Below are 17,425 nucleotides of genomic sequence, written 5' to 3' on the forward strand. Positions count from 1 at the left end.
GAGTATTATTTTGAGGAAAATATTCACTCCTGGTATAATTGCATTCCACCTATCCACTCAGTCAAGAATTTTGTTTAAGCACAACTCTACAAAGTAGATTAAGATTCCCAGTCCATTTCTTTATTGCCTCTTGCCTTTAACTGTCTGTTTTTTGGTTTTTGTCATTATCTACAAGTAGAAAATCAGCTTTAGAACCATGTGAACTCACATCAGTTATATAAAACTAAGCAGCCTGTACAGTAAACAAACTCGTGGTCCATATTCTATCCTTAAGACTTAGCAATCAATAGTTATGTTATCAGTGCCATCACCTCTCACCCTTTCACAAGGGTCAGATCAATTTAATGTTAAAAAATAATCAAATAATCCTATTTCCAATAGTCTCTAGTCTCCCAAGGGCTTTCTTCCTCCTTCTGGGGGACTCCGTGTGAGAAATTTTCATTCTTCTATCCTAGCTGTCTGAGAGAGAAGAATAGAGGCCAAGGAAATATTCTGGCCCTGAAAGACACAGTTTCAACCCACTTCAAATAGGATTTTGTATATACATCTATTCATTTACCATTAGCCCAATATTCTGATAATAGAACTCATTAGCATTCAACATTTGGATGTAAAAGTGCTGTAAAAGATTATCATCTCAGAAATACACAATTCTCTCACTGGTTACAAAGCTTCATTCATGATTCTCGGTTTCACCGAGATACAGATGCTAACTTTAGCTGAAACCAGAGTTTTAGACACACAGAATGGGCTTCCAAAATAACTGTAAAACAAACCAAAGCACTTTTCAAAAAGAATTCTAGTATAATATAAATTAAGAGTTGACAGTGTGTTCTAGTCCTGGTTTCAACTGGGACAGAGTTAATTTTCTTCCTAGTATCCGATACAGGGGCTATGTTTTGGATTCAGTATGAGAATAATGTTGATACCACACTGATGTTTTAGCTGCTGGTCAGAAGGGCTTACACTAAATCAAGAACTTTTCCACATCCTGTGCTCTGCCAGAGAGCATGAGAAGCTGGGAGGGAACACTGTTGAAGCAGCTGACCTGAACTGCTTTAAGGAATACTCCAAATCATAGCACATCGTAGCCAGTATACAAACTGGAGGGAGTTGACTGGATGCTGTGGATTGCTGCTTGAAGATGGGCTGGGCACCAATCAGCAGGTGGTGAGCAATTGCATTGTGCATCACACATTTCTCTTGGGTTTTATTCCTCTCTCTCCCCTCTTTCCCTTACAATAATAACTACTATAATCTACACATAATTATTATTGCTATTCTTGTTACAGCTATATACAGTAGTAGTGTTCCCATCCTATTAGAGTACACTATGCACTGGTACCTACTGGAGCCTTGCACCAAGTACCATGCAGCCACCCCCCATCCTGGTGGGGAGGAGAAAGAAAAGGTAAACCTCATGGGTCGAGACTAGAACAGTTTAATAATTGAAACAAAATTAAATATTATACTAATAATAGTAATGAAAAGAAGATGGGAGAAGAATAAAAACCCAAGAGAAACAAGTGCTTCACAACAAAATTTGTCACCCCCTGCTGAGTGATGTCCACTCCATCCCCAAGCAGTGACTGGCAGCCCCAGTTTATATACTAGGACTGATGTTCCATGGCATGAAATATCCCTTTGGCCAGTTCAGGTCAGATGTCCTTGCTATGCTCCTTAATGGCTCCTTTTGCACCTGCTCAATGGCAGAGCACGGGAAACAGGAAAGTCCTTGATTCAGAGTAAACATGAAAACACCAGTCTGTTATCAACATTATTCTTATACTGAATCCAGAAAACAGTCCTGTACAAGCCACTAAGTGGAAAATTAACTCTATTCCATCTGAAACTAGGACAGTTCTAAAAAACGTCATGCTTCTTTGATCCTTACCACTTCTCTTCCCAAAAGCAGAGCTGATAAACAGTAGTGGTGTGTGCACTTCTCCTTCTGAAGAACCACCATGACTGCCTGTTTCAGACATTCCATGATCCCCACAAACAACTAACAAATTGGGAAGAGAAGCTTCCTCCTGCAAATCACAGAAAAAAAATCTAAGTTACCATACAAACAGAATTAATTTATATAATTTCACTATCTTCATCATTTTCAAACATGAATATGTCTCAAAATTAACTTCAGTTTTGAAACTTGCTCACCCTGGGGCAGATAATAAGAGATCACTGCAATTAAGTATAACTCAGTAATAGTAATTTTTAAAAGTTAAGGCATATTCATATCTAACATGCTTGCCAGTATCTTAGCAAAAAAAAAAAAAAAAAAGGCACAAAAAAAGCTTTTTTAAAAAACCCTGAATTTACAGAGTTACAAGAAACTCTCTGGAAGACTAAATAAAGGCTATCACCATGAGAAGAAAATCAGGAGTCCCAGAAGAGCATCATTAACACAGAAATAATCCCCCTCTTCATTCCCTCAGCTTCACTAACTTTTAATATAAATGCCAAATTACTAATATTGTAAATACTAACGTAATATCAATTCAATATTAAAAAATAATCCTGTTTCTAATGGTTGATAGTTTCCCAAGGGCTTTATTAGGGATTGAAATCTGACTGATTTGGTATTTAAATCTAACAGTCAATGAAGACTAATTGATAATGATTGTTGAAGAATGATGTTGAATGAGGTGTATGTTTCTGAATAAAGAGAAACAGAAACTTAAGTGAGGTCTGTCCAAGAATTTTGAGCTAACCAAAGTGGCAGAAAATTAACAGTCATTCAACAACAAAGCACTTTTGTATCATCTCTAGTTATTACCAGTACACATGCTATCCAAAAAATAAAGTGCTTTTATTATGTCTGTATTCTAAAACAAAGATAAAGGCTTGAATATAAATGGCAAAAACAAAGATACTAAAAAACAGAAAACTGTAGCATTCCTGGAACTTCCACACACAGGATTTAACCTTTTTTTTCATGTTATAGTACCCACTTGACTAAAAATATTATTAAAATTTCATGATCAGTTATTCTGAATTGCAGTAGCCAAAAACAAACAATAAAAAAAAAGAGCTTCAGGCCACCTGGAACTAGGACTTGGTATTTCAGTATCCAGACTGCTTAGGTAAGTGACAACTAGTATTTACAAATCTAAAAATAGATTCAGATGTGCTACATTTACCATAAAAAATGCAGATTAAGACCACCACTTCCATTTGAATTTATCAACTATCTAAGAATTAAGTATGCCTTCATAATTCTGGACATCAGAACCATTAGCTACACATGCCCATTCCTCCTTCTGCAGAATTTCATTACTTGAAAGCACATCAATAACCATTTTAATTCACTAGTGATGAGAGAACTTTGGCAGGCATTCCTCTCCTCTTCCTGCACATCAAGGGGATATTATGTCCCACAGCTGCCCAGAAGAGGCTGTTAGCAGATGTTACTAAGGTCAGCCACCAAATCCTTAAAAATTCTACACTGGGAAATAGCCCAGGAAAGCAAAGAACAGAATACACACTTTAGTCTATTAATAAAGAAGCTAACAACAACAACCAGCAAGCATTTTAATGTCAGTCCACAACTAACAGACATTGACCCAAGAAGAACCTGTATTACCTTTGAAAGAAGGGAAATATGAATCTTCTTCAGTATGTTATCCATTTCACGAAGTTTTGGTCCCACTAATGGGCTGTTTGGCCCAGTCATATGACCAATATGGTCCAACCCCAGATAATGTAGTATTAGGAGATCCCAGTCTTCTCTCTTTAGCACCCTATCCAAATGCCTGGTAACATTATCATCAACCTCAAAGAAAAGGAAAACAACTATATGGTAAAAAAAAACCTTCCCTCTTTTAAAAAGCACAAAAAAATTAACCATATACTACCCATGAAAATTCCATAGAAGTTGATGAACTTACACGGGCAATGTTAACAAGAAAAAAAATTGATTAGTTCAATGTCAGGCACTCAAATATATTTGTCTAACAAAATAGATTCTTCACCCCATTTAATCTTTTCTGGTAAGGACACACCAGGTTACATGCAACAAGGCAATCTAGTTGCCAAGCTTCCATAGAAACTTTTAAAAACTGTCCCAAGAACTTTTCAGTCACTTTCACCCTGCACAATCCAGATTATCACTTCACATGTGACACATCATATCAAAAGTACAACAAAATGTCTCAGTTTAATGATGGGAAGCTCAGGGGTACAACAAACCCTAATTTCTCAGCTCCATTTTTGCTAGTGTGCAAACACAAGAAGGTGGAACTTGCTATGAGTAAAAGAACTGACAACACAGTGAGAAAGAAAAACTGCAAAGTTCTATTCAAACTAACCCAACTGTTTTCCTGCTTAGATTGACAATACATTTTTAGTTGCATATATTCTCTTCAGTTATTAAAAATCCCTACAATATTTCCCATGTGATACTACTTTGTTGAGTCTGTATATAACTACCAAAAGAACTGTAAAAAGCTGTGTGTTTAATACACTGCATTAAGACAGCATAAGGACTGCATAAAGAGTTTGAGAGCCACATAACCACAGATCTAGTAGAACATTGGTACTTTTTACTTCAGGTGGAAGCTTTTGCAAGTCTCATCAATATAAACAATTAAACACGTCTTCCAATTCACATTAGACCTTTCTAACTTTCTTAAATAATAAAATACTTCAGTCAGTAGCAGCAGGTCAATGGCTTGAGGTTTTAAAAATCATAAAGGTTCAAAAATGAAGTAAATTTGTCAAAGCATTTACTCTTCTAATGTGCCCAGAGTAAAAATTATCAGCATTTGTTTCACTTACTTTCTATGCTCCTTCTTTTACAACATAAAGAAACACTGCTCCCATTGCAATTACAAAAGTGATGCAATACTATAAAAGTATACCTTTAAGACACCAAGCTAATATATTAATGGACCTCTTAAAGATTGCACTAATTAAAAATATCTGATAGCAAACTGAAAATGTGGTTAGCAGAATTTTTAAACAAAGCAACTAGTCTAACTTCCAACCAGAGCAAGTTTTGTGAGAAAATGGCATGCTTAGTTAAATTAAAGAGTGATAAATTGATGATTACGTATCATCCCAACACTTTTTACAGCAGATGCATGAGGGATTCAAATGCTTAGCTTTACAGCACCCACACCAAAATGACATACAAATTCAATTTCTATTTAATTGCCAGGTGAATATCTCAGAACAAGGGTAGCTTTATTCACGTATTCTCAAAAACTGACACTGTCTGATTGTACTCACTTCATTTAACTTAGGATCATACAAAACCTCTCACCTCTGTGAAGTCTGACACAAAAAATGATGTTGTTCCATCATATTCCACGAAGTGCTTTGGGAACAATTTGACCCAAGTATCATCACCATAAAATATGATTCTTTTCCCAGCTGTTTTTGCCTGCCATATCAGATTGTCATCCAAGAGAGCTGGAGAATTGAGGTTCACAACAACATCAATGAAACCAGGTATGCTACCTGTCATCAAAGCCTAATGAAAGAAGAAAAGAGACGCATTAAACAGGAAACTTCCAGTGCTCAGAAGACAGCAGCTATGGGAGGAAGGAATAAGCCAGATGGTAGACAAATCACATTTTTGAGAATGAAATATAACAAAGTAAAAGAACACAAGCTGTCTTGCCACATAATCTCATCTGCCACAACACAGTGCTAGTTTATGTACATGATTACTGCTTTACAGAAAATAAAAGTATTACTGTCTCAATTAATGGACAGAAAAAAGACTTTCGGTCTTTTCATCAAACAAACAGTTGATGTTTGCTGGTCATTAAACCACCAAAAGAAAATTTAGGTGTAAGTAAACTGACTCAACATTAACAACAACAGTACCTTCAAAACAGTAAGTAAGAAACTTCTAGAAGAAGCACTGAAGCCCACCTATAAAGAGTTACCAGACTGTCTCTCCTTCACTCTCCTGCTAGTTAGCCTACCACTGATCACTGCCTCGGCCTCTTCGGTGCACAGAGTTGCTACTCAGATCTACCACTGATAAGCCTGGATGATCTAGTATTTTGATGACACCAACACAATTCATCTTTTATTTACCTGGAACTTGGCAGAATTTCCTTTTTAAGCTCTTTAGAAACATCCCTATGACAAAACAATTTCATACTAAAGTGGATTTTCTCTCAGAAGTTACAAGAACACAGAGAAATACAATAAAAATGTTTCTAGATAGAAGACCTCTGGAAAACTGGACAACTAAGAGACTACTGCCTTCCCATGATTACAAATAAAAACGCTACATCGATCACTTAAGCCTGGACTAGGGCCTTACCTGTCCTTAACCTCTTGCGCACGGCAAATCAGGAGTCTACCACATGCACTACTACCGCACAGAGACATTCAGCCATAGATTGCACCAACACCACACACGTGTCCTTTATGCCAACTCCAAGCATATGAAACACCTCATACTTCAAAAGCTTCTCCAATGAAATGATAGAAAAAAATCCCACTTACTTTAATTCGAGGCATAGTCACAGTGGGTGGCTTGGCTTCAGCAATGAAACTGTAGGAAGTCCCTTTTTCAACAACTTGAGTAGTGTACGGCATGAACTGTTTACCTTTGGGTCCAAACACAAAATCATCTCTCAAAGCATCTATCAGCACAATGACAACTTTTTTGAAAAGTGGTGGAGGAATCTTGGTCCAGTTAGAAACCATTCCTAAGCAACAAAAACAGGGCATATAAAAGTCAAAAAATTTTACCAAAGACGAGACAGAAGTTAAAGGACGACTTCACCACATAAATGGGTGCTTTCGACTTCTTTATTAATTCTACACCCAGAAACAAGAAGCTGCAGACAGCAAACCTGAGAAGTAATCTGAAGAAGAGTTTTCAAGCCATCCAGCACAGGAATAACACAACTCCAATATCACCTTTAGGAAGTAAAATACGATGTGAAAACAATGTGTGACATGAAATTGAGAAAACTAAGGAAAAGCTTTGTAATGGAGAGCATTCAAAGTAACAGCTGCTACCTTCTCTCTTTTTACTTCAGTAAAGCTGAACTAATTGTATCTGACAGAAAACTTCTGTTAGAAAAAAGACATAGCATTCACCTGTGCTAATACCCAGTTTTGCACATCACAACATAAACAACACTTTTGTATGGAGTCTCACCGTAAGATAACAGGAAGATTACAAAGAAAGAGACAATTTCACTGAAACTTGAATCAAACAGATTTACGCACATTCACTCCCTTCAAGGTAGAAGACTGTATGACAGGCTACTTCAGTGATAGCAGCTGCAGGGCCAAAATCCAATTCCAGAATTCTCTGAACATATAGGTGGGTACAGAAAAATGCTGCTGTGCATCAAGCAGTAGGCAACGCCATGCCTTCAAGCCCACCTCTTTCTCTTGCATGGATTTAATTCTGGCCACAGCAACTCTTCCTTCATCTGCATTGAACTTGGTCCACATGGTGACATTCAGGACTTACAGCAGCATTTTTGCTCCAACCTCTACAGATCTCATTTCTCTAACAGGAAAAAACACAGAAGGGCAAAATGGAAGCAGAATGTATCCTACCCACAGGCCTCTATCCAGACACCATCATGTTGAATCAACTGCTCTCTAAATGTGTTATATAAAGTTAGGGTTTTACAGTCCTTCAGAGTAAAGATTTTTTCTGCAAAAGTGGTTGACAGTTTGGACAGGTTGCAGATAATGGTGTGTCTAACACAGCAACATCAAAAACAACCTCAGAAATTTTATTTTGGGGTTACACAGATAAGCATCAACCAACTGACATTCACAGACTAGTTACTGCTAGTGATTTTTCCAGATCAGGAAATGGAGAAGGAGGACACAGCAGGAAGAAGGAAATCTCAACAACAACAAAATGCTGACTGCAAGCAATCCCAATTAAACTGATAATTTTTTTTTTTTTCAGGACTTGAATTATCAACTTATCAGGCATGCTTTGGCTCTCCATGAAAAACAAGAAGGCATCACCAGATGTTTTGTTAGTTATATCTTTTCCCTATCCACTGCTTAGTGAAAGAAAGCTTGCTGGACACCAAAAATGATCTGAACATCACAGACACATACGCCCTACTCCTAAATTTCTCCTGCAGTGTGATTTATCAGAAAGCCAAAGTGTTGAGAAGTTCAAATGAATTTGGAGTAATTTACAAGCCATATGAAAATACTTACTGTAAGATAGCTAAAGCAACACATTGTCCAAGTCTTGCCATGCAGCATGCTTATTTATCTCTGCCAGGGTTACTTAGAAAACAGTTACTCTAAATGAACCTGAACTCTGTGAAGAAAACCACAGGTTCTCTACCAAGAACTTATTACAATAATGTGCTGCAAGCATTCAGTATCAAGCCTTTTTACAGCTATGACAGCATGCACTCAACAGCAGTCAGGACTCACAAAGTGAAACATTCAGGAATTTAAGAAGCACTGGAGAAACGTTGTTTTCCGAATAGGTCTAAAGTAGGTTGAAAGCCTTCTGCATCGCGGTTTAGTAAGCAATACCCTGGGCAATATCATCCAGACATCACTCTGCTAGCATACTGTAACCAAGTACTACAGAAAGTAAGCATTTTTCTACTGTCACTCCATTTTTGCCTACTACACCTAGACTTGCTCATGACATGCCTAAATTTAAACTGCTTGTAGAGCCCTGTGGCACACACTTCCACTCTTCAACACAAACCAGTCCTTCCAAAACCAAATTGTCTGACATCTCCTTCCCATCCGAACAGTCTCCTTCTACATTAAGTCTTCTGCTAATAATCACATGTGAATGCAATATTTCACTCACAGCAGCCTTTCAAATATCTGTGATACTCTTGGTAAACTCCAGCTAAAAATCAACCTGCCTTTCAGCAGAAACCACACAGTCTGTTACCAGACTAGATTCTTTCAGCGTTCCTGCTTAACCAGCACACCACACTCTAAACCACACAACCTTCTGTTCTCTCCACTGTGTCTCGCAATTTAAGTAAGCCTGTCCCTACAGGCATAACGTCACACACTTAGAAGAATTAACAGTAAATATCAAGCAGCTAAAGACCCAGTTTGGCTATTACAGTCCTGCTCCAAAAAGTTAACCATAACTTGGTGCTCCAATCAAGAGCTTTGTATGAGCAAAATACAACTCGATCTAGCTGCCAAGTGAACCTGAGGTTTCACCCCACAAGCTCCAAACTGGTGAAAAACGGTCCCTCAAGTACACAGTCCTCTTCCCATTACTTTAATACAATTTGTGACTGAACATATGAGACAACTGCTTTATTAGCACATCCTCTACAGGCTCCTTAAAAAGAGTCTTGAAAATTCTGGTTTCACAAATTCAGCTCTGGACCAGAGTAGGACCTGTAAAGACAGCGATTTCACAGAAACAATGACGGATGGCAATACCGTACACATTGCAACCTGCATTACTACAGTTGCTCTGTCACTACTGAGGTGTTAAAAGTCTCACTGAGGTGGCATTAGGACACTCATACACCACAGAAACATCAATGAACAATGAATCTCGGGCACAACACAGCCAGCGAATGATCACAGGAAAAGCGTGAGGCGTTTTAGCCGAGGCGGCATCATTTAATGCAAACAAGGTGCCATTGAACAGGCCGGGGTATCACGGCTCCATCAGAGTCAGGGAGAGGGAAATAAAACGACAGGAAAACACACCTTTCAAAAAAGTGACAGCTGACGCTTGACGCTTTTCGACTGCGAGCAGGTACACCTGCCTGTGATCCATAACTACGTGAAAACCAGTTAAGTTCTAAACTACTCGGGAAACTGGTCTGGAAACACGAGGGCGCTACAGAAAGATGTTCCGCGACACCGCGCGACGGGCGCGCCCGGCAGCTGCTCGCGTTACCTGGGCCGGGCGGGGCCGGTTCGGCGGGAGGGTCCGCGCGGGCCTCTCTGCGGGGCACGGACCTGACGGGCACCGGGAAGAAGCCACGGAGGAATAGCGCGACGCCCAAAGCCTGCACGAGGAGGCAGGAGGAGGCGAACACCCCGGAGCGCAGCCACATCCTGGTTCGGCACCAGCGACAGCGGCACCGACCCGACCTGACCCGACCCGACCCGGCCCGGCCGGCGCTGCGCCGGCTCTGGGGGGCGGTACCTGCGGCACGCCCGCCCCGCCCGCCTGGCCCCGCCTCCGGCCCGCCGCCCGCCAACCAGCAACCAGCGCGCGCTTCCGCCAAGCCTCGCTATTGGCCAGTGTCCCGGCAGCCCCTCCGCCAGCGCGTAACAGCAACACCGAAGCGGAAGTACAGCCCCTCGTTCCTCCCCCACAACCCGCCTCACGGACCCGCGCCCCGCCTCCGGACCCGCCTCACGGACCCGCGCCCCGCCTCCGGACCCGCCTCCGGACCAACCTCCGGACCAACTCCTGCTTTCGCATCCCGCCTCCGAGCCCGCCTCCTGGATCCTCGTTCCACCTCCGCGATTCGCCTCCGGGACTCACGTCCGATCTCTGCATTCCTGTGCTTTCGGTCTCTGCGTTCCTGCCTCTGCTTGCCCCTTCTGCATCCCGGTCGCGCGTCCCACACCTGCGACCCAACTCCACATCGTACCCCGCGTCCCGACTCCTCATCCCACCCCGCGTCCCGACCCCGCGTTCCCCGGCGGGAGCAGAAAGCAGGTTTGACGAATTGCTGCAGCAAAGAGTGCTTGGCCGGGCAGGAAGGAGTCCTGGACTGTGGCTGCTGCGGGTGTTGGCAAGCAGAATCTTTCGCCGGGCAAACACACACCTCTTAATAAAACTGGATAGTGGTATCTCTTAATCTTTCCGTTTGAATGGAAATGGACTATGGCAGGCAGATCATGTCAGAAGATGAGGAGAAGTAAGTTTTAAACTTAAATTTTCTGAAAAAGGAAACCAAAAACTCTCTGCAAAGTGAACAGAGTTTATACCGGTCTTGCTATGTATACTGAAATAGGAGGATAGCCTCAAAATTTCATTCTCCCAAAGAAAACTGCTCCTCATTCCTACCCAGGAAGTTTTTGTATGGCCCACCACTGTGCTTGAAAGATGCGGCACATGTTTCTGCAGTGTACACAAGTCCTTGGCTTTACCTGTGAGTGGCACGTTTTCCCTGATCTAACAAGCACAGCACCCTGCCGGCTCCATTTCCACTTACACCTGGACGTGTCCCCTTGTGGTCATTCGGGACAAAGCTGCACTGCCACAGTCTGCTGCTGGCACGGCGCCTGTTTGCAGCCACCACCCACAGCTGTGTGCCTGTGCTCCCGTGTGACCCTGCAAGAACCATGACAGCTGATGCCAGGGTGGTTTTCCCACTGGGTCTTTTCCCTCAGCACAACGCATGATCTGTTCTGTGTAAACATAGGCCAAATGTGTTGTACTGTGCTTTGAGAAATGTTTCCCTGCTGCAGTTGGTCAGTTTGTGGTTTTACTGCCCGTTACATTGGCCAGCTGTTAATTCTGGGCTTTGCAACACCTGCCACAAGGCAAAGTTGCTGTGATGTGAGAGGCATGTGTGAGTGGGTTCAGGATAAAAGCTTTGTGTTTGGCCTTTCATAGGGTCTCCAAATACAAAGAAAAAAAAATCAAGGAGGCTGAGTGCTGTGTATTCATGCTCTTTACGTATGAGCATTCCTGAGCAATATGCTACCTTTAGGCTACCTGAGTGCATTTTCTGGCCACTTTTACCACTTCATGCTTCTACTGAGAATACTGATAACATTTCCACTTCTTGAGATGATCCAAACCCATTATTTCTAAAAGAAATTGCATTTTTGCAGACACTATTCACTTGTTTTTTTGCAGAAGCACAACTCTGAAGGCCCATGAAAGTCAGTATTCAGTTATTAACTTCAGCTGATTATGAGCTGTGCAATCAAATTCAGAAAAAAAAAAACCATGCAAGGAATGTTGCTTGAAACAGTAGGACATGGCAAAAGGCAACTTTGGGCCATTGTATACAAACTTTAAAATTACTTTAGGTAGTATGCCTTAAAGTTACGTTATTTGTGCATCAAAGAGAAGCTGTATTGGTTGCTTTTTTATGGGTATTTTTCCTCTCCTTTAAACCTTGAATTAGTGAGACTCTCCAACCAGAAACTAGGAAAGGTTGCCTAACAAATATAAAGTAACCTAATGTAAGAAATGTTTATGCATCACAAAACAGCATCTAAGAAATGTCTGTCTTCATGTTATTTCATGTGTAAAGCTTACTTTCCCTTTCAGTAAGTGGAAATTCCCCAAACTGCATCTTTCTCCTGTCATTCCAACCTTCAAATTCCCACAGAAGATCAGAATTTCTGCGTTCAGGAAAAAGGATTTCTCTACAGACATAAAAAACAGTATCTAGCGTGTGATTCACACTCCCTGGGACCTGTCACTGGGCATTTACTGAGTACCATCACCATTTGGCAAGTTCTTGTAGCAACATGCTTTCAAGTCCATAACTGTAGCACTTAACTGCAGGGGTCAGATACAGGAAGAATCCTGAGCGTTGTACCACACTTTAAATCTGTCTGTCTGTGAGCCTACAAGCATGTTGCAACATAATGTATTGACAATCACTGCTGCGCACTGCTGTGGCCGTTTTACAAGCTCTGGGGTACAACCCTCTCTGTTGTGCATAACACATTTATGCCCTGAGAGCCGGTGATTTCGTGAGCTTTCAGAGGAAGTGTTTGTGTGCTTCCCAGTTTGTAAGCGCACAGTCAGTGTTGCGTGCACCAATTCATGTCAATAGGTACTGGCTGACTTAAATACTCTTTGGAAGGTTAAAGGTTCATGCCAGAATGTCTGGAAAGGTGCAATATAGTGCACTTCATGTGATTCAGAAGGCTTTTGTTTCATCACAGCCAGCAAACATTTTAGAGCATGGTACAACCCATCCCTGTGGGAGATGAATTTGCATCTTTCTCTATAGGAGAGCATGTTGCTACTGCTGCTGTTGTGAAGAGCCACTCAAGCAAATTTACATCTCTGTGTGTTGAGGAAGAAGGAATTTAGTGCTCTGTGCAGAGCCTTCTCTAGAGGCATTTTCCCAAATCTGCTGAGAAATCAGCAGACTGAAAGCCAACCAAGCCTTGTCTTCAACAGGTAAATATAGGAACCAGTAGGAACACATTTTTGGTGAGAGTGATTGCCACCAGCATTTAAAGCAGCCAGGTGATGCTGTAAGTCGCTCTGGCATCCCTCAGGCTTTTCTCTACGGGGTCAGCTAGTAAAAAATTGTGTGTCCTGCGAGGGAGGAGCACACGCCCTTCCAACAGTCTCTGTGTCCTCTGCCACGCCTAAATGAAAGGCTGACCATTAGTCAGCACTCAGCATGTCTGCTTCCCCAGCTTCTTCTCTCCTGATTCTTTCACTTCTTATGCATCACAATTTGACTAGAAAAACAGACCCTATCTTCCCTTCTCCTTTAGTTTCAAATACAGACAATATGCAGTCAGTTTTCTCAGGGTTTTTTTTTTAATTTTTCCATTGTCTTACTTAGCTTTATTTTTAATAATTCCCTTGTACTTTTGCTCTCAGGCCTGTTTGCCTGCTGTTGATAAGTTCTGGGTATCTGCAGATCACCCCCTTGCTTTTTGAACTGCCTCAGTTATTCTCCTCTCTGGGCCTAATTTAACAGGATTTCACATCTGAATATGTGTGTTTATGTGAAACCTGCTCATCTCTTCTGTCACTGACAATGTCAGATATGTGAGCACCTCATGCCAATGGTTTAAACAAGCATCTCTTTTCTGTAATCAGTGATACCTCTTAAACTTGTCCCTAATACATTTAATATTGTATTGGGGAATACACAAGTGGAGCAAGAATATGGACAGTGGCAAAATTGGTATGTATAAGCAAAAGCAATCATTTTTACATGCAAGGGGTGTGAGGAAGAATTAATTCAAAATTAAGTGAAACTGTAATAAAAAACGAGACTTTCCACGGTGATCTGACACTCTGAAACACTGTGATGCAGTTAGAAATTCAGAAGGACACATAATAATTTTTTCTCTCCTATTATTTCTCCATTCTTCAGTACATGGCAATTTGAATGTATGTCAGGTCTCTGCTGTATTTAAGACACAGTAAAACATCAGAAAAGGTTATAAAAGTCTGTCTGCTGAAGTGTGACTCTCCTCCTCCATTCTGGTGCACTGCAAAGCCTCCAGAGATTTGCAGTTGCTGAGGCAAAAGACAAAGCAAAAGCCCTGCATTGTAAATCCAGCTTCTGAAATCTGAGACTAATCAGAAATTTCTTCACATAGGAAAAAAAAACACGTTAAGAAATAATTCAATAACTTTATCCACATCAAATAATTGATTGTCTATCTTTGTGCACACAAGCACGTGTGCACACATGCACACATGCACAGAAGTCTGCCTTCAGATTTAGCTATTTTGGAAACCCTGCTTGCAGAGCTTATGGGATTTGAGATTGAGGCAACCAGGGATCACTGAAGACGATAACCCCTGATAACCCCTGAGCTGTGAGCTGTAGGGAGCCAAAGCCTGGTTTGTTTCTGTAGACTGCAGACTTGTTACTTGCCGCAGTATGAGATTACTTGCTTTTGAAGGGAAAGCAAAGCTGCAGAGCAAGAATTAATTGGAGAAAGAAGCTGCTTGTTAGTTTCCCCCAGAGCCTTGCACTCAAAGCTTGCACGGTTTAGTAGCAATATCTGCATCCCTCTTTCTCTACACGGGGTTGTACAGAGATGTACCTAGTCATTCCTACTTGAGAAAGCCCTGGCTTTAGAGCTATGTTTGTGCACTCATCCAGGCAGGTTCTTTCAGAGCTGCAGCCATAAACTGGGGTCACTGACTGTGAACCCCATATGTGCTGCTGATAAGAACAGATCATGGGATGCTGACCCAAGGTAAGTTTTTCATTCCGTCTAAATGAACTAGTTAAAACGTGAATGAAAAAGAGTAAAACCTCAAGGAAAACTTCCAAAACCACTTAAGTAGATAGACTGATTCTGGTAGTATTAGTGTCTGAAACTTCCTCCAAATGTCAGCAGACTCCACAAGTTAGAGTAATGCCAGTCATCCAGCCTTCAGAGCAGGCACTGAGAGAAGGAGCCAAATCAGGGCTCAGCTGAAGCAACATTTTTTCATGACACATGAAAACTAACCATAATCTCTCGTCCCTACAATTTTACCCACTAATCTTACTTATCTTTTACCCTCCTTCAATCCCACTTTCTTTCTTATCTCTCTCCTGCTCTTCCTGACGGCCTTAGCTATTTTTGGAGAGGTAATGAACAGGGAACCCAGTGATACTAGGTTTTTCCAGATTTAATGATGACTGAAAACAATAAACAGACATTGTCAGTGTCCCTATCAAGGAAACTGCCTGTTGTGTAAGCTGACTCCCTATCAGGTGCCAAAGCATCCTATCCAGAAAAATGTGCAAAACAACCAAATGTTTGCATCTTGGTTACCAGGGAATCCAGCACCTCCTCCCTGCAACTGCAAGAAACCAGACTGTCCCTTTTCCTGCTTAGCTACTGCTTCTCCATGACATTAATACATTATACTCAGCATGCAGGTGATGAATTCAACTCCCTCCAATCCTCCTTGCTTGCCTGATATGCCTAGTGCTATAGGGCTTTCTTTATTCACATGGTCTTTATCCGACTGAGAATTTCTCATGCTGCAGAAATCTTCTCTTCCTGTGTCCCTGCAAGCAATGGTGATAAAAAATTACAACCATGAAGTAGGAAATGTAGCTGCATTCTTCCATGACATATGACTTTACTAAAATAACATTCCTAAAATATCCTAGTAAAGCATTTTTTATCTCCATAGACTTCTTGCCTCACATCTTTCCCTTTCCTAAGCCAAAACCGTCACTTTTAAGTGACTTACCTGCAGGTGCCAGATGTTCAATGATACTGCCTTTATTTACCTTAGGCCTAGGTATTTTTTACTAACTAAACACTAGACTGTGTTAAAAAATACCAGAACATAACATAAGCACTTCTTGTTTCAGAAAACATCTTCTTCTCTGACACTTCCTCGTGCAATTGTTTCCAGGAGAGAGATCTTTATGTGTTGCTTTTCACTGTAGGGAATTGCTGTGCTGTACCAAGCCAGCATCACAAGCCTGCTCATCTTAATGCTCCGACGCTCTTCAACTGTCTGAGCTAAGAAAGCAGAGAGTGAGGGAGTCTGGCAGGCGTTGAGGGTGCAGGCTGTTGGTGTGCTTGCTAGCTGAAGTGTGCACTTGTCAAATTTCACACTGGATAGCCAAGTCATCGCCAAGGGAAAAGCTGAAACTATGCAAGGGGCCTTAATAAGATGTGTTAGTGGCTGCAGGGAGGTCAGGAAAACAAGAAACTGTCACCTGCTAAATTATCCAAAGCAAAAGTGTTTGTGAGGGGGGAAGAAACAGCAACTTAGCTGTCTTTAGTCACCTAGGGTAATTAATCAGCCTCATCAGGCCCTGGCATCAGCAAATTCTGAAAAATGTTTTCAAGTGTTTATAGTTTCGGGATAAATCTCTTCCAGGGCTGTGCACCTAGAATGTCTTGCTCTGATAGCTTTGTCACAGAGTAACAGCCTGCCATGCAGATGTACCCATTTCCTCCCCTATGGAAAAAGTCTAGCTGCTCCTGCATGGATCAGAGTCATCACACCTGGGCCCTCTCTCCTCCATGCCCTAAATCAACTAGGTCTTCAAGACCATTGATTTTGGGGTTTTCCCAGCTTGCTTCTGCAATAGCAGAGTGGTGTGTTTTCTGTGGGGGGAAGCTGTCAGCCATTGCCTGCCCTGTGAAGGAGCATAGAGGATCAGGGGGAACTTGACCTGCCTGAATGGTCACAGGAGGCCAAGCCTGGTGCAGTGTCACCGAGGGGAAGTAAGATCCTGGGACAGACTATCTGCATTACCACATTTCAATTACCTGTGTTCACACCTGACCACTGCAGCCAGGCCAAGAAAACAGTGCCAGACAGAAAAACTAAACCATCTAGGTTTTCCAGAGTTTCCTTTCTTCATATGGCTGGACCTCTTGCTTCCCCCACCTAACCGAGCCAATTATGATGTCTCATGGATTTCTAAGGTCTAATAAGGCAGAATTTTGCTTTAGTGTTTCTCTTGTGCCAACTGTGGGCTCCTTCTGTGTTGTGTAGCACCAACTCACACACCCAGGCAAGGTATTTCTACCTCTTATTCTGGTTTGTGCAAAGGAGGGAGCAGGGTGGTAGCCCACAAAAGACTGGCTCCCAGTCATCAAAACTTTACATGATTTGTACATTTTAACAAACAAACATCAGCATTCATTGCTTACAGATTACGTGACTGCCATTAATTAGTACTCAACCCCCTATTTGCCATGCTAATTAGTCTGCAGGTGCAGTTCTTCCCCCTGTCTGATGCCGGGGTCTATTTGCAGTAGGTGGTCACTGAGTTGGTGGGCCACTGCTGGAATTACGTCTCCCCCAGTTACTGCTCAG

General features: G+C 41.7%; 1 protein-coding gene across 2 annotated transcripts in view; it reads right to left on the reverse strand.

The window, feature by feature from the left end:
* The window catches only part of PIGG (phosphatidylinositol glycan anchor biosynthesis class G (EMM blood group)), an 81,174-nt gene extending 71,055 nt beyond the window's left edge, over positions 1 to 10,119 (reverse strand). For both annotated transcript variants that reach the window (XM_054652362.2, XM_077171272.1), the window contains exons 1-5: positions 9,857 to 10,119; positions 6,469 to 6,674; positions 5,267 to 5,476; positions 3,587 to 3,775; positions 1,895 to 2,033 (exon numbers count right to left, since the gene is read on the reverse strand). In XM_054652362.2, coding sequence (XP_054508337.1) covers positions 1,895 to 2,033; positions 3,587 to 3,775; positions 5,267 to 5,476; positions 6,469 to 6,674; positions 9,857 to 10,016 — 904 coding nt within the window. In that variant the 5' untranslated portion in view covers positions 10,017 to 10,119. The remainder of the gene's footprint in view (positions 1 to 1,894; positions 2,034 to 3,586; positions 3,776 to 5,266; positions 5,477 to 6,468; positions 6,675 to 9,856) is intronic.
* Between the last annotated feature and the right edge of the window lie 7,306 nt (positions 10,120 to 17,425).

Source organism: Agelaius phoeniceus, chromosome Z (assembly GCF_051311805.1).
Source record: "Agelaius phoeniceus isolate bAgePho1 chromosome Z, bAgePho1.hap1, whole genome shotgun sequence".
Lineage (NCBI taxonomy): Eukaryota > Metazoa > Chordata > Aves > Passeriformes > Icteridae > Agelaius > Agelaius phoeniceus.